This window comes from Lytechinus pictus, unplaced genomic scaffold (assembly GCF_037042905.1).
Source record: "Lytechinus pictus isolate F3 Inbred unplaced genomic scaffold, Lp3.0 scaffold_19, whole genome shotgun sequence".
NCBI lineage: Eukaryota > Metazoa > Echinodermata > Echinoidea > Temnopleuroida > Toxopneustidae > Lytechinus > Lytechinus pictus.
In genome coordinates this window covers 15,260,419-15,285,528 of record NW_026974140.1, presented here as the reverse complement: position 1 = coordinate 15,285,528, position 25,110 = coordinate 15,260,419, and the positions used below count along the sequence as shown (strand labels likewise).

At 34.2% G+C, this 25,110-nt stretch overlaps 2 protein-coding genes across 2 annotated transcripts in view; one reads left to right on the top strand and one right to left on the bottom strand.

Annotated features, from left to right (window-relative positions):
* Positions 1-17,797, bottom strand: LOC129260824 (mitochondrial disaggregase-like). Its single transcript, XM_054898805.2, has 13 exons — positions 17,194-17,797; positions 14,085-14,139; positions 13,622-13,708; positions 13,099-13,202; positions 11,898-12,026; positions 11,408-11,505; positions 10,607-10,721; positions 10,037-10,114; positions 7,302-7,564; positions 6,675-6,837; positions 6,025-6,218; positions 2,360-2,464; positions 1-1,791 (listed from the first exon to the last, which is right to left on the bottom strand). The coding sequence occupies exons 1-13, from the start codon at positions 17,465-17,467 to the stop codon at positions 1,555-1,557; spliced, it is 1,902 nt and encodes a 633-aa protein (XP_054754780.2). The 5' UTR covers positions 17,468-17,797; the 3' UTR covers positions 1-1,554.
* The window catches only part of LOC129260825 (integrin-linked protein kinase-like), a 24,202-nt gene continuing 16,789 nt past the window's right edge, over positions 17,698-25,110 (top strand). The window contains exon 1 of the mRNA XM_054898806.2: positions 17,698-18,514. Coding sequence (XP_054754781.2) covers positions 18,426-18,514 — 89 coding nt within the window. The 5' untranslated portion in view covers positions 17,698-18,425. The remainder of the gene's footprint in view (positions 18,515-25,110) is intronic.

Below are 25,110 nucleotides of genomic sequence, written 5' to 3'. Positions count from 1 at the left end.
AACAATTTTAATCTGAATATTTATTAAAAAATACCAACAATTAACCACAATATATCTCATTAATATTGTTCATAAACAGTCTATACTTGTCTTGTACAATTCTGTGCAAAACCAATGCATTTCAAAGTAAAAATATAAATAAATATCCTCTAAGTGTATATCATGACCTAAACTTTATATCTGCCTTTCACCAAGATTAGACTCTATATTGTTCCCTCTAAGGCTCGGCTTCCGTACATATCTTCTCTACTATATTATAAAGCTAAAGTTATATAAGCCGCTATTTCACCAATTTTGTAGAAGCATTATCCTGCATTATCATAAATATCAATGCTCAACTATCATTCATGAACCACTGAAAACATTAAGAAGCCATCATAACCTTGAAATTATCTAGTATTTACTCGATATATGTTGAAATATATTCCAATTCTATTTCCTTATGTTTGTGAAAGAAACACTGAGGGGGCAATTCCATGAATCATGAGTGTCCAACCCCCTATATGTGGGACCTTCCTTCTTCTAAATCACATGAGAAGTTGTAATGTCCCCATATTATCATGACTTAGTCTTAGGCAGTTCATGGAGTGAAGTAAGAATGGGTAAAGTTGGGGGTTGGATGTACAAAAAGGTTGATTTGTTTGTGGAATTGCCCTGAGGTATTAATGACACTGCAAATTTTCCATATTTATGCTTTACTCGAATGTTGAGAGGGAAAGCAACAAGCGTATGTGCCATCTTTGATTTCCTTACGTTTGCTAAGGTCTGCATTTAAGAGCCCTCAAAAGTGCCTTTTATAATAACACTACTTAAATATAAAAAAAAATGGATTTCAAGTCTGCAGGCCCTTTCAACAGATATCACAGTTTATAATGTTTGTAAAATCACTTAAGACACTTATCAAAGGTAAGTAACATTTACTACTCAGTAAAGTTTGGAAGTTACTGTAAAACTGTAAAGATATTTGGTAGAAAGAGGACAGGATGAGGGCAAAGACTGATATATGTATATATTTTAAGATTGCACATAAAATACATATTTAAATGGAATCAACGTTTACTGCCTTTATTCAAACAGAGTTAAATTTTAAAAAAGGTACCAGTATTCCCTTGTACCACTTTAAAGATATATGCCAGTTGTGGTGACGATTTCAAAATGAATTCGTACAGAATCCAATGAAATGACCACCAAAGTGTCTGTTTGTATAAATAAAAAACATGTGCCAAAGGATTCTGGAAGAAATTGTGTAATTGCTGTGAAATTAGCAAATAAGCATGGGATTCGGGTCAAGCGTCGGGCCGACATTCAAAGCAATAATGATACACTGTCCCACGTGCGCTTATCTGTGTTGGTGATCTTCAGTGTGAACATTTTTCTGCGTAGATTTCAAGATTTCACAAAGTTCAGTTTATGTAACTGTCCCAGATCTAGATCCTCGATGATATAGTGACAATTGAGCCTACTTTTACTGACTTTCTCCTGAAATCAGTGTTTACTGCAACTACTTTCATTCATCTTTTAAAAAGTTCATTTTATCTGCATGTACAGAGTAGCCTAAAAATTGGAATGATTGATATCAGCTGGACCTGGTACCGACGGCAGTATATTGACTGTTTCTTTCTTTCCTTTCTTGATGACTTGAAGCTTGAGTTTGGTCTGCTGAGGATCTTGGGTCCCAATCATCTTGTTGTCATGGTGACCTGCATCCACAGCGATGTGTAACTTGCATCCTTGTGAGATGAGTAGCTTCTCCTGTGCAGCAGCAAGCTGGTTGACAATCCGTCTCTCAACCTGACAGGAATGTGACAGAAATTTGATTTACAGAGTTTAAATGATAGACACTGACCCTTTGTGAAATATCTTACATATCTCTGACTCTAAGCATAAAATATGGCATTGGAAAATTGTGACTGAAAGTTTCACAATTACATAGATGTGAATGATGAAGCAAGATGAATCATATGATATTCATGTCTTGTATTATTGTGTTCACTTAAAATATAAATGATTTCATTCTCTTGTTCAGTGAGATGGAAAGGAGGGAGGAGGGCAGGAGTAAAGAAAAGGGGCTTATTCAATGCATTAATTTAGTAGGGTTTTGCTAGTCATCATCATCATGCTATCGTCATCATCATCATCTTTGCTTACATACCTCCTATTTGATAGATTTTTCCCATAGTGAATATCATATCCATCATCCTCCTCCTCCTTATTACCACCACCACCACCATCATCATCACCATCATCATCATCGTCACCATCGTCACTGTTGTCATCATCATCATCCTCAACATCATCGTCGTCATCATCATCATCATCATCATCGTCATCATCAACATGTCCTGTTTTTTTTATATACCTCATGTTTGATAGACCTTGCTCCATAATGAACATCATACCCATCAGCTAGGACTTCAAGAACCTCAATATCCCATGTCAACTCCATCTCATGTCTGTCCTTCGCCTAAGAAGATAACAAATAATAATTATGCTGGAAGTTAATAGTGCTCATATCTATTCATCAGAGTGTGTAAGGCACTAATTATCATTATTAGTGACTTTACCACAACCAGCATCCAATATTAATGCTAGTAGACACCAATTTATTTACCATGGAAAACAAGCATCTTATAAATATTGTATTGTCAAGTCCACAATCATCTTATAAATATGATATTGTTAAGTCCATAAACAAAGGGACTTTTTAAAACGCAAAGCTAAATGTAACCATTCAGTTGAAGAATACTGTAAACAACTAAATTTTGTGACCAGTACTATTCAAAAGGCTAAGGCTGAGTATTTCCGAAAGGTATTTTATGAGTTTAGTAATACCCTAATAAACTGTGAACTGAATTAAGTCGAGCCACTGGCAATTTTATGTTCTTGAGTGACATTAATAATGACATAACTCCTGATGATTTTCTTTATTAACGTTGGTCTAAATATTACTAAAAGCATTTCCCATGATCCTCTAATTTGGAAAAATCCAGCATGTCCACATGAATTTAAGTTTTGTGAAATTTCAGGGAATTATGTCTTAAACTTGCAAGAACCAATCTCGACTAGCACTCATGCTAACTTTTGGTTTTCCTTTTAACAACAACACCCCCCCCCCTTTTGTGTACTGTTATTAATACAATTTACTTCAATATCTTACCAATATTTACATTTGTTAATTTAAATTTCATGGCAAATTTTTTATTTCCATTGTTTTTAGAAATCAACCAAATTATACATACTGTTCAATGTACAATACATACATGAACAGTTGATATGATAGGGAATCATTAATTCGTTGATAAAATTTTGTATACATTGTACTTTGTTAATAATGTTGGAATATGCTCGGCATGTGTGTTTGTATCTTGACAATGTCATGAATTATGTGTAAATTTGTATTATTTGTTTTTGTTAATAAATTCACATTCAATTAAATTCAACTATTTGAAAGATTTACCTAATAGAAGCAATATTGATGTGTTAGGAATTGATTGTAAATTGTTAAATGTTTCTGCTCCATACCTAACAAAGAGTCTTACCCATATCTTTAATATCTCACTGAAAAATGGGTTTATATTTGATTGGAAATACGCACAGGTTACCCCAATCTACAAGGGGAATGGAAACAAGGATGTTCCTTATAACTATAGGCAAATTTCTGTTGTTTCACATTCGGCCAAAATAATGGAAAAACTTGTGCTCAAACAATTCATGTCATAACTACTGGATCATGATTTTATCACAGTGAAACAATTGGCATTCTTAAAAAATCACTCAACCATTACTTGTCTACACAGAGTTATTGACGATTGGCTAGAAGCCTTGAATGATCGTGAAGTGGTTTCGGTATGTTCTTCTATATATCAAAGTGCTTTGATGCTATTTCTCATGATCTATTACTCTCTAAACTACAATATCTTGGTGTTCATGGAATCGAATTACTATTGTTTCAAAGTTACCTTAATGAAAGAAAGCAATCTGTTTGTTTTAATGGTAAAATGTCAAAATTAGGCAAAGTAAAAATCGGAATTCCCCAGGATGGGTTCCTTGGCCCCACCCTGTTTCTCTTATATATTAATATAATCCAAAGAGTAAACACTGGTTCATGCAGCATATTTGCTGACGATATTGTCATTTATACAACGGGCAAAGATATAATCGAAGCTGAATCTAAACTACAAATGTGCATCACGGAAATTGATAAATGGTACAAAAATAACAAATTGAAAATTAATACCGATAAAACCCATGTGATGTTGATTTCGACAAGATCCCATTAGAATCCCACTAAAGCCGGGGTAATAATAATAGCAGGGCCCGCTGGGAGAACAGTTTTCGGAACTGAAGCGGCTTCCCTGGGTAAATATACCTGTATTATTATTATTATTATAATTGAATGTATACTTAAATGGCACAAAACTTAAACAAGTCAGTTTTACTAGATACCTTGGTGTTTACATTGATTGTCATTTGACTTGGGATGAGCACGTTAAACAATTGTGTAAAAATCTTTCTTACAAAGTGTAAATGTTGCGTAAGCTTAGTAGTACGTTAAATACCCATTTACTGAATACCCTTTTTAAATCATCCATCCAACCTGTTATTGATTATGGAAGCTCTATATGAGGAAAATACTCATCGAAGAATCGCAATCTTATCAAACAGATTTAAAAAAGAGCTTCTCGTGTAGTCACTAAGAATTTGGTGCACGTGACATAAGTGTTTCTAAACTAATTAAAGTTTTAAAATGGCAAGACATTGAGACGCGAATAGATTATCTTATTAATGTATCGTTGCATAAATGGCTCTGCACCACTCAGACTTTGTAATGAAATAGAAATGTTTTATGACAGACATGATTTCAATACTCGTAATGCTGATTCTTTAAATGTAGTCCCGCCCAAACCAAATACTGAACTTTTCAAGCAATCCTTTAAATACTCTGGTGCAAAATCATGGAATTCTCTAACAAATGAATTACGAAATCACCAAACCCTCACCTCTTTCAAGAGAAATTATAAACAAAAATATTTTTGAATAAGTTTTATATTACTCCTTAATCTTTTATTTCATTTAAATGACTTAAATAATTATGTTTACTTTGTGTTATTATTTACATGTTAGTTACAATCTGAAAAGTTTTGAGTTTGTTTTAATGTTTTCCTTCTTAATATTCCTTTTCTCATTATTCTTGCATTTCTTGATTGTTTTATTTTTTCTGACTCCCATCCCCTCTATTTTTGCTCCATCCCTGGAGTCGACTATTACTCAATCCTCTATCGTTCCTATTTCTCATACACTCTGTTTCTATTTATCAGACATTCAAACGTTTGTTTGTACTTCCAAACTCCACTTGTCACATTTACCTTGATTTGAACCCCTATTGTCGACTCTTCATTTTTGCTACATTATATGTTTGTATCTTACATTCGCATTGTTGCTACTATATTAATTTTCATGAATATTGAATTTATTTTACTGATTATATTTTGTCCTTCAGGACCATGATGTAAAACAGCCATTGTGCTGATACATGTTTTTATCCTGAATAAATATTTTGAAATAAATAAACAAACCATGGCCTATAAAACATGACCCTGTTAACACCACTGGTACAGGTTCAAGCAGCCAAATGTAAAACAACATACAATAGTAAGAGTTTGAGTTAAAAACTCTTCAATTATATTGGAACTGGCAACGGAGTTTTGTAAAGATAAGGTATATAAAAGGATAAAAAATACCATCACCTGGCTGAGAGTCCATGCTCATTTTGCTTATTACACAATTTTGTGCCACAACCATTTGACATATACTTTTTTTTATTTACTACAAACACTTGGATGGTCATTTTATGGGATTCTCTTCAAATTCACTTAGAGATCATTACCACTAATGGCTTTAACGTTTTACCCACTGGAAAGTGGAAACTGAGAGTAAAAATGTGTGGGCTGGAGTTTATGGAAACATGTGTTCAAACAAATTCATTTAGTCTCCAACAAACAAAATCTTTCAGAGCAAACTTACTCTTGTTGCCCAGAAATTGAGTTCTTTAGAGACGAGTCTGATGAGCTCAGCTCGAGAGAATGGTAGAAAATAGACCATCTCATTGATCCGACCAAGGAACTCATCTCTTCTGAAGTGTCTCTTGAGGATTGGTTGGACAACATCTTCCTTGAATCTCTTAGATATTGTTACCTGCTCTGTCATTTCAGTGGATTCTGCATAGAATAATACAATCAATGGATTGGGTGTACATGTAAAACACTTAAAATCTGTAATCTTCAGCACTGTATAAATATAATTCATTATCATCATCAATATTGGATTTAACAAACATGAGTGGTCCAACTATTTGGATTGCTCTCCCCTTTATTCTTTGATTTAAATAATCCTGAACTTTTCATTACAGAATGTATCTATTTAATGGGGTTTTTAATTTGATAATCTCTTATTTATTAACTCTATATAATGAATGTTGTTGATGTTTAAGTGTACAATCAACTGAATCAAGCTTTTCTTAGTCCTGATTCTTACTGTTTAAATTTATAAAGTAAACTTGTATATAAAGTGAATATCTTGACTGTAAAATGCATTGAATGTCCTCACAGATTTGAAATGTACTTTACAATCTCATGATTTAATGTCAAAGAGCTATACATCCTAAGATGGATTACCTCTCTCTACTTGTGTAGTCTCTCTCTGATCCATCATAGCCTTAGCTTCTCTTCTAAGCTGTAGAGCATGACTGGCAATCTCATCACTAGCAATGTTAGATGTCATCACAAAAACAGCATCTTTGCATTCTATCGTCTTCCCTTTCCCATCAGTTAATCTTCCCTGTTGAGAAAAATTAAAAATACATTATTTTGAAATTACAAGAGCATTTTGTTTCTTTACCACAAGACTTTCAGTGCATAATTTTTCTCCATGCTAGCACAGTATAGTGTTGAGTGGTAGAATATTCCTAGAAATATCTTGGATTTAAATTATCTGAACCAATTTTGAAAGATGAAAAAAAAAGAAGGATTTTTTCAGTTATTTTAATTTTGAATTTCACACTTTGTAAAACATGGAAATAGGACTGTCAAACAGAATTAAACAATACACAAATATGATCTACCATTTGCAGATTAAAATAATTCTATTGTATAATCGGTAAATACATGTGCCGATTTTTAATGTTTTTTGCTCTTGGGATCTTGGAAAGTGAGATCATGAAAACTATCCCATCTTAACATAAATTAATAAAGAAAATGAACAAACATTATTTGATATTTAGGCCTCGTCCAAGTTAGCCTTACCTCATCAAACAGTTGCAGCATGATAGTCAGTACATCAGGATGTGCCTTGTCCACTTCATCAAACAGCACCACAGCATTTGGACATTGCTTGAGTTTCTTGGTGAGTTGACCACCCTGCTCATGACCAACGTATCCTGGTGGTGATCCAATGAACTTAGCTACTTCATGTTTCTCCTGGTATTCAGACATGTCCATCCTAATAAAACCCTTCTTCACATTTTTGTGCGTGTACCTTGCTATCTGCTTGGCGAGCTCTGTCTTACCTGCAAATACAAAGGTTAATGGCAAAGGATATAGAGTTGTAATAATTGGACGATCACATTTGTACTTTTGAACTTTCATTACATTTTGAGCAATGTAATTTTGTTTCAGAGAGCAGTTACATGTGTTAATATACAAGAGAGTACCTGATTTCTAAATGATTAAATCTTTATAGTTTAAGAGAGAGTACAAATCTCACACACTATTAGTAAATGTAACATACTTTTCAAAATAATCAACAGTAACTGAAGAGTGAACTATATTCCACCAGCTTATTCACAGATAAACCACCAAATAAACCCCTTATGTACCCAAAAGTTAAACATTCACTGTTGATTGGGAGTTTCATTTCCTCATGATTCAACAATGAAATATCTCTCCCTAGGGGCTGTGCCACAAGGGAGGGGGGGGGGTGACTGCCATCCTGTGTGTCAGTGTGTGATTTTACAAGTGATTAAAAAGCAATGATTGAAAAGGATAGAAAAGGGAAGAAATAAGTAAAAGGGTTGTGTTTTAGAAGTAATTTACTTCAATTATTTCATTGTCTATAGATCACTTTGTCCTCTTATCAATATACCTTGTCACTATCTCACCACCATGAAGGTTAAACAGGAAGTATGATTATGTAAAGATTCTGCTAACAGGCAAAAAACTCTAGTAGTTAGTAGAGATCACAAGAACATTGTTAAGACACTGACACTACCAAACCTACCCTCTTTTAACCCCAATTCTCCGGGGGGGGGGGGGCCATAATGGCCCCCCCTCGACAATTTTCGCGATATATCTGTTGCGCAAATTTTTTTGACCTCGCCGCTCACTGACTTTTTACTTTCAAGTCTCGCGCAAATTTTGAGACCAAATTTGTGACGCCCGGGTACGCGGTTACGACATTACGCAACATTATGTAAGTGCATGTCAGACCCCAAATTGCTCATAAACGTGATTTCATGTACTAATCCAATGCAGATTGTGTATTAGCCAAAATTCATAAATGTATCATTATTTTTACTTTTACTGATTAAACTTAATTAATTTTGCCTTGTTTATGATCAGAATTAAGTCTGGAACGATTTCCATCGAAAAAACAATAAAAAACAAAAAGTAAAAAAACAAAGAAATACATAAGAAATTTAAAAAACAATAAAATACATAAGAAATCGGTCTTGGTACCAGAATTTTTTTCATTCACAATTGTTAGGAATGCTATAAAGAATATTTTCACCAAAAAATAGCATTCTAGGAGCTTTATTTAGTGAATCAGAGCAAAAAGTATGATTTCATGAATAAATCAGCATAATTAATTCATATAAAATAAAAATGTATGAATTCAGTGAAATTTACCAATGCAACTGCGTAGATTACGTCATTCTCTACCATCATGCAAATTTTCGTTGTGATTGCGCAATCCGCGGCTGAGACCCGGGAATGACAAGAATAACAAGTGGAACGCCTCTGGCAGTCTCGCCTGCATTAAGCGATTTAATATAGCAGCAGTGCTAACTTTGAAATCTACTATAAAATAATCATTCACAAAAACACCATTCATATAATGACATAATACCACGTTCATTGACCATAAATGACATTTGAACGGTGACTTAAGACTTGTCAACTACACCCATGTCCAAGTTTTATGAACTAGATCCATAAACTTTCAGAGTTAGGATGGTAATTTAACGAATACCCCCAACACGGCCAAAGTTCATTGACCTTAAATGACCATTGACCATGGTTATGTGAACTGAAACTCGCACAGGATATTCAGTGGTACTTGATTACCCTAATGTCCAAGTTTCATGAACTAGATCCATAAATTTTCATACCCCCAACTTGGCCAAAGTTCATTGACCCTAAATGACCTTTGACCTTGGTCATGTGACCTGAAACTCAGGCAGGATGTTCACTAATACTTGATTAACATTATGTCCAAGTTTCATGAACTAGATCCATAACTTTTCAAAGTTATGATAGTAATTCAACAAATACCCCCAACTTGACCAAAGTTCATTGACCCTACATGACCTTTGACCTTGATCACATGACCTGAAACTTGAGCAGGATGTTCACTAATACTTGATTAACCTTATGCCCAAGTTTCATGAACTAGGTCCATATACTTTCTAAGTTATGATGTCATTTCAAAAACTTAACCTTCGGTTAAGATTTTGAAAATAATTCTCCCAACATGGTCTAAGTTCATTGACCCTAAATGACCTTTGACCTTCGTCATGTGACCTGAAACTCAGGCAGGATGTTCAGTAATACTTGATTAACCTTATGTCGAAGTTTCATGAACTAGGTCCATATACTTTCTAAGTTATGATGTCATTTCAAAAACTTAACCTTAGGTTAAGATTTGATGTTGACGCCGCTGCCGCCGCCGTCGGAAAAGCGGCGCCTATAGTCTCGCTCTGCTATGCAGGCGAGACAAAAATACCCCGGGAGATTTAGGGTTAATTCTCATTCATTCTTACCAATTCCAGATGAGCCTAAGAAAAGAAATACTAAAGGGTGGTCTTCATCCATCCAACCATTCTCTTTCCTCCTTATAGCTGTCATGATAAAAATCAATTATTCACATTAGCATGGAATACATTCTTCTGAAGAATGTCATAATTACAGTTTTCAGAGTGATTGCAAGAACATCTGTGTTAAATTTAACTTACTACTGAGTTGAACTTACTGTATATCATTATGCTGCAAGCTTTATTACTCATTCACTGTAAATGGATTCATACAGATGCAATATAATGAAATATGAGAATGGAATCACACATTAAAAGGGAGCAAATTATCCTCAGACTTTTGTTGGTGTTGTTGCAATCAGCAACTGAACCATCTATAATGAAGGCTTGATGAAGATTGAGAGGTGAGAGTGTACAAAAGTAATTATTTTTATTGAGATTGTGAGATAAAAATAAGTTCTGATGTCATCACATCAATAAGATGAACTATATTGGTAATAAAATTCTATTATCCAAAATGGTGTGGGAAAAAACAATATAATCTTTATTGAGTAATTGCAGTTTCTAGAAACAAGTTACCTGCAGCAACTGTTGCTATGGCACCATCCTGTCCTATGATGAATTCTTTTAATCTCTGCTCCAATGGGAAACGACGTCTCTCCTCTGCTGCCTTCTTTGCTTGCAGATCTGAAAACTATCAGAATACAATATAACACAAAATACTTCATATCATAGGACAGAATGTAAGAAATGACATGAATTTGAATGGTATATTACTACTTTTAATTTCAAATGAGCTCTAAACTCTCAAAGAAGTGCTTCAATGAATGCAACATAAAAAGACAAAAAATAGTATATTGGCCTCAAATGGATCATTGCTTTACCAGCTGAATATCATTTTGAGTAAAATTAAGTTTTCTTTGCTATTCAATTGAAATTCTTAATTTGTTGATGTAGTGTTAATGCTGTAACATTCCTTTTGGAACATTCAACAACAGGCTTTTTGAATTTCTCCTGCATACATTATCAAGGAAAAAACCCAACAAATTATGATGATGTATTTTAACAACTGGAAAATCCCTTATAAAAACAAACTTTTGTGCCTCCGACCCTCACTTTTCTCCATTTTATTTGCTCCACTGCCCAAGCCATGACAAATTTAAGGGCACCACAACTTTTCATATGAACTAGAACTCAAGAGAATTTTTTTCAGGAAGGATCCACATGTAGGGAATTGCACGTACATACTTCATGGAATTGCCCAATTGTAACAGAATAGGCTTCAAATCTAATTATTTACATCATGATGAAAATATTACTATACCCTGACTCTTACTTTGTCTGTGATTATCACTATGAACTTTGACCTTGTGTACTCACCTTCTTATCATATTCTTCAAGAAGCTGCTTTATTGCTTGCCCCTTGGCATACTGTATTGGTGTATGACCATTCTCATTGGCTATCATTGGATCAGCACCTGACAAAAAAAAAGTTTCAGTAAGAAGTGGGGCATGGAAGTATGGTTCTGCAAAGTTAATTTATTTTGATGTGTCAATACAAACAAAGTTGATAAAGTATTCTTAATATTTCTCTTCTTTTAACCTTAGAGTTGTATGTTTTTGCATTTTGATTTATTAATTTCCATTAAATTTACACATAAAAGATTGATATAAAGCAATTCATAGTTTATAACAAATATTGTGAATGGAGAATGTGATATTAAGAAAATAAATGTACAAGAATTAGCATTAAAATGCTCTCTTCCTATCTCTCTTTCTGTCACTATTTCTCAAACACAAACAGTCCTGCCCGCACTTCTATTCTTAATTTCAACAATGTATATCAAATGAATCATGTTAATACATGTACCTGCTTCAAGTAGAATTCTGACAATATTGATATCATTTGAAAGGACTGCATAGTGAAGTGCTGTACAACCACGGAATGAAGCTCTGTTGTTCAGTCTGTCACTGAAGTCATCTTCTCTGTCATATAATACTACAATAAAGAATATATATATTATAAAAAATATAACAATAATAATAAAAAATAATAACAGGCATTCATATAGAGTTACATATCTAGACAAATTATATTTCAAAGTGAATAAGAAAAATAGACAGAATAAGAGAGCTGGGATCATCAATCAAAGTACAAATAAATCTTCCATCTATTATTGGTGTCCTATTTTCAACTCCATATATAAATAAAATAATCTCTAAACTTTTATAAGAAAAGTGATATTGAGCTGTATCTTCCTATGGTTACCTGAAATTTGCTCCTGTCTCTGTTGCTTCTGTATCAATTTCTAAGAGGACAATAGTGTAAGGGTTTGGTTGTAGTAGGGTTTCAGTTCAAAAAATAAAGTGGGTCTTTATATAGGGTTAATGTCGGGTTTGATGTAAGATGAAGTTTTGCTAAATGAGCAGAATTTCCATTTGAGCAATTGTTAACCAAACAAAAGTCATGGAACATGTCCATCATATATGTATCTGTTAATTCAAGTAACTTTGTCCAAACATTTCAGCTGTTGTGTAATTAATCCTTAAATGCATTGATTACATTTTTAGCACTTGAATTGTGGCTAATCTGAAAGAAGCTCAGTGATTTTATATTTAAGTAATCAAGTAACATACCAGAGCCGATTTCATAACAGTAAATATTTTGGTAACTTTGCAATCCAATGGTAAGTACATTTTACCATAGAACAAAGCTGAACAACCGATCACAACCAAGGATTTTATGAATATTACTACTATATGGCATAGTTACCATAACAGTAGCTTTTATGCAATGGGGACCTGGGATATCTGAGCTCTATGGATATTATATGTACATGTAGCAACTTTCCAAGGAGGGCAACTTCCCTGTGACTTTTAAGTTGTGTTAGAGTGGGTTGTTTTGTCCGTAATGTATAAAGAGACTTTTCATATGGAGAGCTCTCCTCCATGAGACATACATGTATGCTCAAGGGGAATATTCATGTGAGAATGGTGTCGGGGGAACCGTCCTTTGGGGGAGCTGCCTGGTTCTGGGAGCCGTCTTGAAACTTTGCATGTGAAGAGCTAACCTTGTAATGAGTTGAGACTTTTCTCTTGTGATGTCTGCCATACACTGCTAAACTCATCCCCGATGTTTGGATCCGCTCCTGCTTTAAGTAATGCTCTCAGTGCTCTGAAATAAGACACGGTGGAAAGAAATATTCTAAGAGAATACCAGGAACACATTCTCAAGAATCAATCAATGATATAGCTGACTATTCAAAGGAAGTATAATGTTTTATTAACAGTGGACTCAATGTAAGCAGTGCATAATGAATGTTCCTGATTTATTACAAGTATATGGACAATCAGAAAATCAAGGAAAGAAAACAACTACAAGGTCTACAATGCAGATATACCTCTGATGCAAAATAAACTTCTTCCTCTTTAAAGGGAACCATGTCTCATTCATCAAATGTAAATTAGGTGACTATAAAGAATAGGAAGTACACTACTACAATCATTCTAAATTTTCACAATAAGATGGTCATTTCCTGAAAAAAAAAAGGTTTTGTCGCTATACACCTTTAGAATATGAGTCTTTGGTCTTACTTTTGATTCTTGTTGACAGCTGCTACATGCAAAGCTGTCCATCCAAGTTGATGCCTCTCATTCACATTGAACCCAGACCTTAGTAATCTACATGTATTTGTGAAAGAGAGTTGTTGGAAGGGAGTGAAAGGGAGGTAGTATAGGAAAAGAGGGGATAGATAGACAGAGGAGAGACAAACATGAGTGAGAATAAGCAATTTTTATAAGTAATCCATGGTGAAAAAAAGGGAACAAGGTCACTAAAATGTTGTTGGCTTTGATTCAATAAAACAATGCAATCCATATTGTCTAATATTTACAAAAACTTTATTCAGGCTTCAAATGTCATCGTTTTGACAAGATCTTCTTCCTAAAACAATTGATGACTTAAACATATCTATGTTTTATTGGTTTTAAATTATGTCATTGTCATAACAACATATTATTTTTTTTCTTTGACTCAAAGTAAATCAAATGAGCTTACCTCAATATTTCATCTACATCATCCTTTCTTGATGCATAGAACCATCTTGCTTTCACTGTAATAAAGAAGAAATTACCATTGTGATGTCACATTCAAGTAGATCCATAATGTGCCATGCAATGTAAATTGAATAAATTGTAATTTTTTCAGAATTATACATTGTCACAGGGTAGATTTGGGCCTACCTTGTGGCTGGGATCTTTTGACTGCAGTGTATGTTCCACGTACCGACATACTTTTGAAAACTTGTTAACAGAATACCAATCACAAAAATAATTAGGTTTTAGAAAACCTTTATTATAGTAAACTATTCTAACAAAGATTACAGGTTATAAACTAAGTATATAGATATTAACAGCTTTATACAATTCAATGATTAATGATGTTGCTTAGTTATTTCTTCTTCATCGCTGATTCTTGGTTTCTTTACTTGAGCGTCCTGACGATGACAATCTGTCTGATGTCAGCTCCTGTCTCTGGACAGACTTAGACCAATGATTCAGTTACAGATCATAAATCCTAAACACCAACTTCTCGTTAGTGTTTACTGATTTATAACGATTCCAAGTTTGTCAATGTGGAATCCCAAGATCCGGACTATCAGATTGTCCTAACAACACCTTGTAAGTTGTTGTATTCACCGAGGGCTGAATACAGTATTCAGATGAAAACTTGTTAATACTTTTGTGCAGTATCTCTAACCAGTAGTATCTCTGTTGAACAATCAGCAGCTTCTGATTTAGACTCACATTCTAGCTTTATTTATAATAATTTTATGCCAATTGTGGAACTCTAATATTCTTAGAAAGTATTATGAAGTATATGGCCCTCTAAATATCATTGGCCATTAAATACCTAGTCACTCACTTTGTCCCTTGAATTTGATTGGTTAAGATATTTTACTACCACTTCCACCGGAAGGAGTGGGAAACAAGACTCTGGGAAATGTCTGACGTCTTGGCTGGGTCAAAGTTTACAATTCTAGCCCATTCATCCTGGTTCTTCTCCTTTTATTGGCATAAGGCTTTTCTTTCAGGGATATTCCCAAGAAATCTAACTGACCGGTAGTACATATGTATGATGTTTGACCATCGTCATAATTACTTGGAAAACTTTCACCGGAAGTTCTCTTCTTCCTTCTTATGAATTTCATTCATACCTAGGAATGTTTTATTTCTACATTATATTGTATAGAACTTACATTGATGATACATATCGGATAGATTGCTCAAAAACGTGATTCTATGTACAGAGTCAATGCAAATAGTGTTACCCAATCTGCATTGACTTTGTACACGGAGTCACGTTTTCGGGCAATTTTGGGTCTGACATGCACTTACAAAATGTTGTGTTACATGTATTTTGGAACCACGTACCTGGGCATCACAAATTTGGTCTCAGAAGATGTGCAAGGCTTGAAAGTAAAAAGTCACTGAGTGACGAGGTAAAAAATTTCTTGCAGTTGCGAAGTGACAAATTCGTCAAAAGGGGGTCAACTTGACCCCCTCCAAATTAAGTAAGGATTAAATTTTAGGGCAAAGACAGCATTTTTACATCTTTTTATTGTTAAAAATGAATTCCTTGTCCAAAATAACAAAGAAATTGACACAAAAAAAGCCAAGATATACAATTTTGACGAAAATGGGTTGGGGGTCAACAATCTTTTTGCCCCAAATCGTTTTTTGGGCGGCACGCCAGCACCCCCTCAAGGTTTGATTGATTTTTTCGAAAAATAATGAGAAAGTTATGAGCATTTGAATATTGCAATCACTAATGCTATGGAGATCCTCATATTGGCAATGCGACAAAGATTTGTGATGTCACTTGTGAACTACTCTCCCCATTAGGCATTACTTTAGTATATATTTCAGTTAAACTGCCTCTTTTTTCACATCTATCAGTAGAGCATATATTCTTTCTATATGAGGGCATGTAATACAGACTTTTAAAGAATACATAATGGATAAAGAGTTTGTATCACCATAAGAAAAAGCAAAAAGATAAATTTTAGGGGTATTTTATAGTCCATCAAAGGGAAAGTTATGTGACATCACACTTGCTTGTTGCATTGCCAATAGGAGGATCTCAATAGCAATTAGCATTAGTGATTGCAATATTCAAATGCTCATAACTTTCTCATTATTTGTCAGATTTTTCTCAAACTTTCTTTGTTCTTATTCTTTGATTTTTCTGTTTCCACACAAGCCTATTTATTACAAAGGTTTCATTCCCCTTCAATTAAAAAAAATTGTATTCATCATTGACAAATATGGGGAATCTAATTGCACACGATATCACAAATTGAAAAAAAAAGAACAATTAATAACTCTTCTAAGTTCTTCATCTGTTCGTTATTTACTAATTCTTTTCATTGTTGATGGATTTTCATCAAACTTTCCCCAAAAAAGGATTGTTTCTGATTTTCTGTCTTAAATTTAAATATTAAATTAATTAAAACCCATTCAGATTTCAGGCCTCAGGCTCAGGGCGACATAGACAGCTGGCAGCCGTCTGTTTCGAGGAGTTTTTAAACATTTGTTTATTTTTTAAATTTCTCCTCATACACAGACGGCTCGCTATCGTGCAGCCACCATTAGGGGACTTACAATGCAAAATCCCCCCGTCGGGGCTCTTCAATTTTTGTCTTTAAAGTTTAAATATGAATCAAACTTTTGAAAATTAATGCGACCAAAATGCAAATTAATATTCCCTCTTGGCATTAATTGCCAAAAAACGGGGAAAATCAAGTTAAAAGGAACAAAAACAGTAACTTACCTCGGCTGTCGCGCAACTTCACTGCCCTGTTTTATCCGAACTTAATACACATAAACATATGGCCATTGAGTCCCCTGTACAGATCGCGCTAGAACTTCGGTCTCTGTATTTGGTGAGTGAAGACAACAGAGTTTAGCTGAACAACCAACATAACAGAGACCGAAGCTTTTGGTCTAACTAAGGGCGACAGAGCCAGAGAGTCATGAAGCCTATGAAGATGAACCTCTTTTGAAACTCCTGATCCCCAGGCCTGGCCCGGTTTTGTTTGGGAGAGATGGGATGGGCACATGGCCTGGCGCTGGCGGGGCCGCAGAACAACCTTCATTTAACTCACCCGTTTCGGCGGACTCAGCACACGCCGCTACTGCCCCGAGGGCAATCGCAGCAGTGGCCCCTACTCCCGCAGTCCGGACACGCCAAGTGGAAATTAAACGATAAATCTGCCTGTTTCCATAGAAGTTCCTTACGTTAAGACAACATCTAAGTGTGGGAGTTCTTCTCGAAATAATGAACTGTGAAATTTCATTCTTTTCGATACTTATTTGCCGTAAACTAAAAAGAAATAGACGTAATTTCATCACATTCGTGGAAACGATGGAGGCTGCCATCTTGAAATGTTGAGTTTGTAAAGCACTGATTAGTTCTTAGAAAATATTGTTGTAGAACTATAATATTGTTAATAAGATTTTTAAAATATGAAAAATTATTAAAAATTTTAATTTAAAATCAACAAAAAGTAATTTTTATTAATAACGGCATAAAAAATGAAGAAAAATATCAATCTTTCTGTATGTAAACATTCCGCAACCTAATTAGGAATGCAAGGAATCTTGACCCCGTGGGCGTGAGGTCATCCATTATCGGAGTCTCTTCAGAAATGAGTGGAGGAGTGGCCCGTGAATGTCGCTCCGAGCTCCGATGCAATATAGCCGACTGACTGCACCAAAGACGTTTTTACCTCGAGTGCGTGACCTTTCTGCTACTTGATGTGTCAAATTTGGCGGGGGTCTCTACAGCAGTTTGTGTGATTTGATGAGAGGATCAACATTGCATTATTTTTGGATGACACTGACTTAGTCAGACTCACTTCAACACAGAAACTTAATAATAATTGTCATTCCTTGATTGAAATCACATTTAACTTTTCGGACTGGATTTTCAAATTTGTGGACCAAACGCAATTGAAACTGAATCTAAAGTAATTGTCACTGGATTTTCATCCATCATCACTTGAGTTGATACTGATAGTCAGTGAACTTTTCATTTGCAGGGTATGATCATCATCATATCTCATGTTATGAGGATTGTCAACATGACTTTGTGGAGAAAATAATACGTTCTTCACTTCTTTCTTTTCAAATTATCTGCTTCTCATCGATAATCTGCACTCTGCAAAGCAGTGAAGCATATCAATAGGAATGGATTATGATTCACTTGAATTAATAAATACATTGATATTCAAGTGACTAATTGTACAGGAATTTCAAACTTTGTTTGAACAGTCGATGGACTTGCTTCGACATCAAGAGGACTCTCACAGGAACTTTTATTAGAGCTGATACAGCAATGGATGATATTTTTTCACAAATCCGTGATGGGAATGCAGTGCACATCAGAGTTTGGTTGGACAAGGTTGAAAATGATCCAAACCAAGGGTAAGAACAATTAGTGTAGAAAAGTTAACCAGAAAAATTGAACTGCTATTTTGTTAAATTGTTAAATTAATTCAGGTCAGCGTTAAAATCAGGGTCAATGTCATGAATCAACATCTTTCATCATCAATGGCATCATTGTCCCCATTATCGATCCAACATCAGCTATCTACCAAGTACCATCATCAACAATATCCCATTGTCTTGTCATTTGTTAACATATTGTAATCATCAATTCTGAATACCATCAGCACAATTGTTATCTTGATGATCATCTTAAAGTTTTGTTTATTTTTACTGTTTTCTTGTTATTTCTATCTCAAATCTGTTCAAGTTTTCAATATTGCATTTATAATCTTTACAGATGCCAAATGCTAATGTTTTATTTTTCTTTGTCTATATTATTGCCTGTAAATTTTTTATGTCACTGATTTACATTGATTCTTGTCAACCAAACTTCATAAAAATTGTCTGGATCACAATTACAAAGTTATACAAGTTCTGGCACTATCAACAAATTTTGCTCTTGACCTACATACCGGTACATTAATAATGGATCAATGCAATATTTTTCTAAATTTTTTTGTGTCTCATCTTCTAGATGTGAACATAATAACTTTGTAAATGGAATTTCATTGATGATTTTCCTTTGTTCAGGGCTTACTTTTTTTTCAGAAAGAAAAGGTTTGTGTATTTAAACCCAAGACTGTATTTTAAGAAATAGAGGGCCTTTATTTTTTATAAGTAAGTGTGCCATAGTAAAAAAAGGGGGAAATTCTTTTCAATCTTTATATTAAAGACATGATCATAAAAAAACGATTGGGCTAAATTGGTTTTATTTTATCAGAGACTTATTTTTTAATCTAAGATATCTACATGTAGTTAGGGCAGATCTAGAGAGTGTTTCACTTGTTTGCATAAAAAATATGAAGAATGCTACATGATGGTATCTTGATATAGTGAAGGAATGTCTTCCATTTTAGTGTAATAAAAGTTTAAATTTTACAAAGATTGCAACAAGTGGTAACATCCTCTGACTGGACCCCATGTACATGTACATGTACATACCATGAAAATATACGTACATGTACACTTCAGAGACTCTGACTTTGTCTGAGATTTTTGTAGTACCTACTCTTTGTCCTGCTCCGTGTTCTTGAAAATTCTTAGTACTGTACATGTATGTACTGTATGATAAATTTGTCATCCATACATCTAGGAAAAGGGCTCAACAGCCAATGATAAACATGGAGCTGTTAATAGCTCTATGGTCTAAGGATTCTATTAAAATTACCATTAGATACCATGATACATTCTAACGTAACAGGCATGGTTAAGTTCATTTTGTTTGAGAGAGCTTTATACCTAGGCTAGTGTAACATGATCAACATGAATGTTTGAAAGCAAACAAGACGTTGTATTGCCAGGTCAATTAAACATTTTACAAGAAGAAAAATATTGAGTAGATTTGTAACTTATCCTTGCAAAGTACATTTTCTCTTGGGCACTGTTGCGAGTAAACTGTACCCTCTTCATGACTGGATGCCAGATATACTTACTTGGATGTAATGTAGCTTATTTGCCCCTCATTAAGTTGGATAGTCTATGATAATGGTAGGGTAAAAATTCTAGTGGATGATTTTTCCAGTGCCTCTCAATAGCTGATTTGAGCATATTCATATTACAATAGAATATAGATGCATGATTGCAATCATTTTGGAAAGGCATTATTGCTTCTGTGCTTTTTTTTTTAATTTCATGCTACATGTATGACCTCTGTGTCTACCATGAAAATCAATCTCAAAGAATTTGTTTAAAGACTGTCAAGTTGATCAAGTCCTCTTCAAATGCTGCATTGTAGCACATTACATGTTCACTTCTAAAATACCAGAACATTTGGTACTCTACATGTACAATGTATGGCCCAAATTCACAAAAGTGGTTTTTGCAAAAACCATGGTTTCTAAAACCCACGGTTTCTAAAACCATGGTTTTAAATGAAACCACCTTTGTAAATTCAGGCCTATGTGTTTTAAAAATGGGGACATTGCTCGACAGTTTTTCCACATTAAATAAGCATGGAGAAAACACATGTTCTGTCATAAAGAAGTTTGCCATCTTGGATATTTGTTTTAAAGGGGAAGTCCACCCTGACAAAAAGTTTATTGTAAAAATAGCAGAAAAAATGATTAAAAATATTGCCGAAGGTTTGAGAAAAATTCATCAAATAGTTAAAAAGTTATTAGAATTCCAATTATTTGATTTGTGACGTCATATGCGAGCAGCATTCCTACATAGCGAATGGTAAAAAATCAATGAAATGTCATTTTCTCAGAAAATTGAAAATGGTTTTCACTTTACTTTTTGTATATCAATAGACAAATCATTTCACACCTGATCTTGAATAAAAAACAAAAATAAGTCATCAGGAACCATGCAAAATTTGAAATTCATGCATTTTATATTACGTAACACATGGGGCAGCTGCTCGTCTATGACGTCACAAATCCAAAACTTTGAACTCTAATAACTTTCTTACTCTTTAACGGATTTTCCTCAAATCTTCACCAATATTTTTTACTATTTTTTCTGCTATTTTTACAACAAAGTTTTCTTCAGGGTGAACTTCCCCTTTAATTCTAAGAGAACAAAAATTGTAAGCTGATTTGTATTTCACAGATTACTTGAAAGATTCCTTTTTCCCATTACAGCAAAGGTGTGGCAAAAAATACAGGATGTTTGTTTTGTTCATGGATAGATCATATTAGACTTCATATTTCCTATCTCTACCCACAATGCATTCAGTATTTCCTTAGCATTAAAGATGGTTTAAATTTTGCCTGCATAGAACAAAAATTAAGTGCTACATGTACATGTAAATTTGATAAGTGAAGTGTACATTGGGATCATTGATTTTGCATTATGGAGAGTTTTTCAGAGCTATACAAACACGTAATTGTTAAGAAAATACAGACTGTTGAATTGTGAAAAATAACTGAATGGATTATATAAATACAATCTACATTTACAGTATTTTATGTACATGTACATGAATGCTGCTTCAATTTTTGTCACCCTATTTTAAGCTGTACAGCGGTTTGTGATACATATTTACAGAATCAGTTATTGACCAAACATAAAATATTCTAAATTAAACATTACATTTTTAGAGCATTGCATAGGGCTTCAATGTGAGACAAAAATAAGTTTTATGTTTAGACCATATTGGTTTGATAATTATATGTAATTTGACAGGTCTACAGATAATTTATGTGAAAGTAAGTACTTATAAAGTACTAGCAAGAAATGAGTATACGATAACATATCAGGCAGACATATATTCTTGTAAAGAATCAGACCTACAATTATAGTACCTCTTATCAGAAAGTGCTTTACAAACAAAACTAATTAATTTGAATACAGTTGATGTATTTTTTTCACATATAGTAGTAGTACAGTGTACTACTGTAAATGTTTGTAAAATAAATTCATTCCCTAGACAAAAAGTATAGGAACATAAATGTGTAATATATTTAGTATTCCAGAGGGCCGTTTCATAAAGCTGTTCGTAAGTTAAGAACGACTGGTGATCCCGTAGTATGCGCTAAATAATCACCAGTGAACATTTAATGGTGAATATCACTTACCACAAGAAAGGATCACCAGTCATTCTTAAAGTCGCTCTTAACTTACGAACAGCTTTATGAAACACCCACCAGGCCTATTGTGGTCTCTTATTAAAGGGATGGTCCAGGCTGAAAATATTCATATCTTAATACATAGAGTAAAATTCACTGAGCAAAATGGCGAAAATTTCATCAAAGTCGGATAACAAATAATAAAGTTATTGAAGTTTCAAGTTTAGCAATATTTTGTGAAAACAGTTGTCATGAATATTCATTAGGTGGGCTGATGATGTCACATCCCCACTTTCCGTTTTCTTATCATAACTTTTTCATTATTTCATACTTGTGTGAATAATATGTCCCCCTTATAATGAAATAAGTTGCAGCAATAAATATCTAATGCACTTAATCAGTTGTCAATCCAATTTTTCTAGTTCTTGGAGGAAAAATTTGAATAAACCTAATTTCATATAATAAAATACAAAAGAACAAGTGGGGATGTGACATCATCAGCTCACCTAATGAATATTCATGACGACTGTTTTCACAAAATATTGCTAAACTTTAAAATTAAATAACTTTGTTATTTGTTATCAGATTTTGATGAAATTTTCAGCATTTTGCTCAGACAATTCTACTCTATTTATTAAGCTATAAATACGTTCAGCCCGGACCATCCCTTTAATGTTATGATTACTGATACCATGTCGACTTCTCTTTAATCTTAAGATCGCTTCTGTTCATTGAACACAGTAGGCACGTATATCCTGTATCATGAAATTTCATCTTTCCCTCCCTGTTAGTTGGTAGTAGCTTGCTGCTTGGCTTGTTAACAATCCTGACATGTGGGAGATACATCAAATCATTTTCAGGCCGATGATGTAGCAGCGAAGGTATGCCAACTATACAACAGCCATATCATCACAAGGCTGCATTAAAGGGGGTACATCATGGAAATAATTGTTATTCAGAAGAGGACTGTACACATTCCCCTCAGACTTATGTTGTTTACATTTCCTTGACAATGTTTTTTGTGATGTGTGAACTGTGAAGTTGGTTTCATTAAGTAAATAATGAAAAGCTATTGTATGAGTTTGTTTCAAAGCTTGAAGCACAATAGATTAATTACCGGTACAGTACAGAACAGATCCATGGTCATGTAGCTTTGATTCTTTGTGTCTCGCTCACCAGAGGTAAAGGCGAGACTAAGGGATCAAAATGTCGTTTGTCCGTCACAAACATCATGACACATAACATTGCAACAATATGTCACTTTTCAACCAAACTCAAGGCTCTATAACTCCGCAACCATAAGTCAATTTTCACCCAAACTTGGGTTGTAGATGTACTTAGGAGACTTATTATGTTATTGTGCAGTCGGAGGTCACATGGTAAGGTCAAAGGTCATTTTGAGGTCAATGTTTTTGAAAGTTTAGGTGCAAGACAATCTTATCACACATAACTCCGTAATTTTCTGTAAGTTACTTTTAAACCAAACTTGGGTTGTAGAGGTACTTAGGAGACCTGCATGTTATGCTGCAGTTGGAGGTCACATGGTAAGGTCAGGGTCATTTTCAGGTCAACTCTAAAGTTTACGTGCAAGACTCTCTTTATATGACACAAAACTCCGCAACCATTAGTCACTTTTCAAGCAAACTTGGATGGTAGTTGTATAGGAGACCTGCATATTATGCTGCAGTTGGAGGTCACATGGTAAGGTCAAAGGTCATTTTGAGGTCAGCATTAAAGTTTATGTGCAAGACTCTCTTATGACAAATGTTATTTCATCCCAGTTATTTCACAATGAACTTTTGATAGAATTCTGTTGCATGCCACCGTAAATCGCGATATTTCTGGTTATTTACACAAGTTGGCGACTTATGCCCTGTTTTAATGTAATGTATGTTCTGGTTCTGATTGGTTTCAAAAGATACATTATATAACCTGACTCCTTTTTCCTCTGTTATTTTTTTTATTGAAATGAATCAATCCAATGATATTGTCATGGTCTAGTGGTTACGACTTTTGTCTTTCAATCAGAGGGATGTGGGTTTAAATCCCAGCCATGGCATGTTTTTCTTCAGCAAGAAATATACCCACATTGTGCTGTACTCAACCCAGGTTAGGTGAATGGGTATCCGGTAGGATTTATACATGTACCTTGACGCTTTGGCACCGATATGGCGGCTCAGCTACAGGCGGGGTAATATAATATGATACCAAGCGCAGTTGAGTATAGTAACTGCACTATATCAATGAACATATTATTATTATGGGAAATTTAGTACCTCTAAACAATGTGTACTGAACAGTTGTAGGCCTATACATGTATGTATTGTATGTTGCATTTTTCAAAGTAAATTGAACCAGTTTGGTTTACAGGCTCTTTATGAGTAAGTAATATGTGTAAGATTATTCATTACTAATACTATTTTCTTTTTGTACCTTTAATAACAAAATCTCTCCCTTTCCATAAACTAAAACCCCCTTTCAGAGGATAGTGAGAGACAGGATTCTAAGGTGACAAACTTCTCTTCAAGAATGAAAGTATGACAGGCTTCTAGCAGAGTCCTAATAAAACAGCCTAAAATATGATAGGCGTAGAAAGGAAAATGAGCAAGCTTAATATGATTTAGAGTGTGATTGATGGCTGAGCTCATCAACATGCTCACATTATCAAGCTTGAAAACACCTTTCAGATTGAGAAGGCAGCACCAAGCATCGAAAGCACCTTGGGTAATATGTTTATCAACCATGGTAGAAATGCTATTTTCATACATTTTATTTAGGAACACTCCCAGTCAAATCACTTTCTCAAAACATTTCAGATAAAAAAGTTATTTGCCATTTTGATGGGAGAGAGACAGAGAATAGTGCTAATTTGATATTTTATGGTATTTGGAAATAATGATGTATAACTTTTTACAGTGCAGCATAATTCTGTACCTGTATATGGGCATGTATATTTTAATT

Excerpts from the sequence above, each read along its gene's own strand:
- LOC129260824 (XM_054898805.2), bottom strand. The coding sequence starts at position 17,467 with ATGGCAGCCTCCATCGTTTCCACGAATGTGATGAAATTACGTCTATTT. Across the intron at positions 10,115-10,606 it reads CATAGCAACAGTTGCTGCAG|CTATAAGGAGGAAAGAGAAT; the intron begins GTAACTTGTTTC and ends TTATCATGACAG. Across the intron at positions 6,838-7,301 it reads TGCTGCAACTGTTTGATGAG|GGAAGATTAACTGATGGGAA; the intron begins GTAAGGCTAACT and ends TTTTCTCAACAG.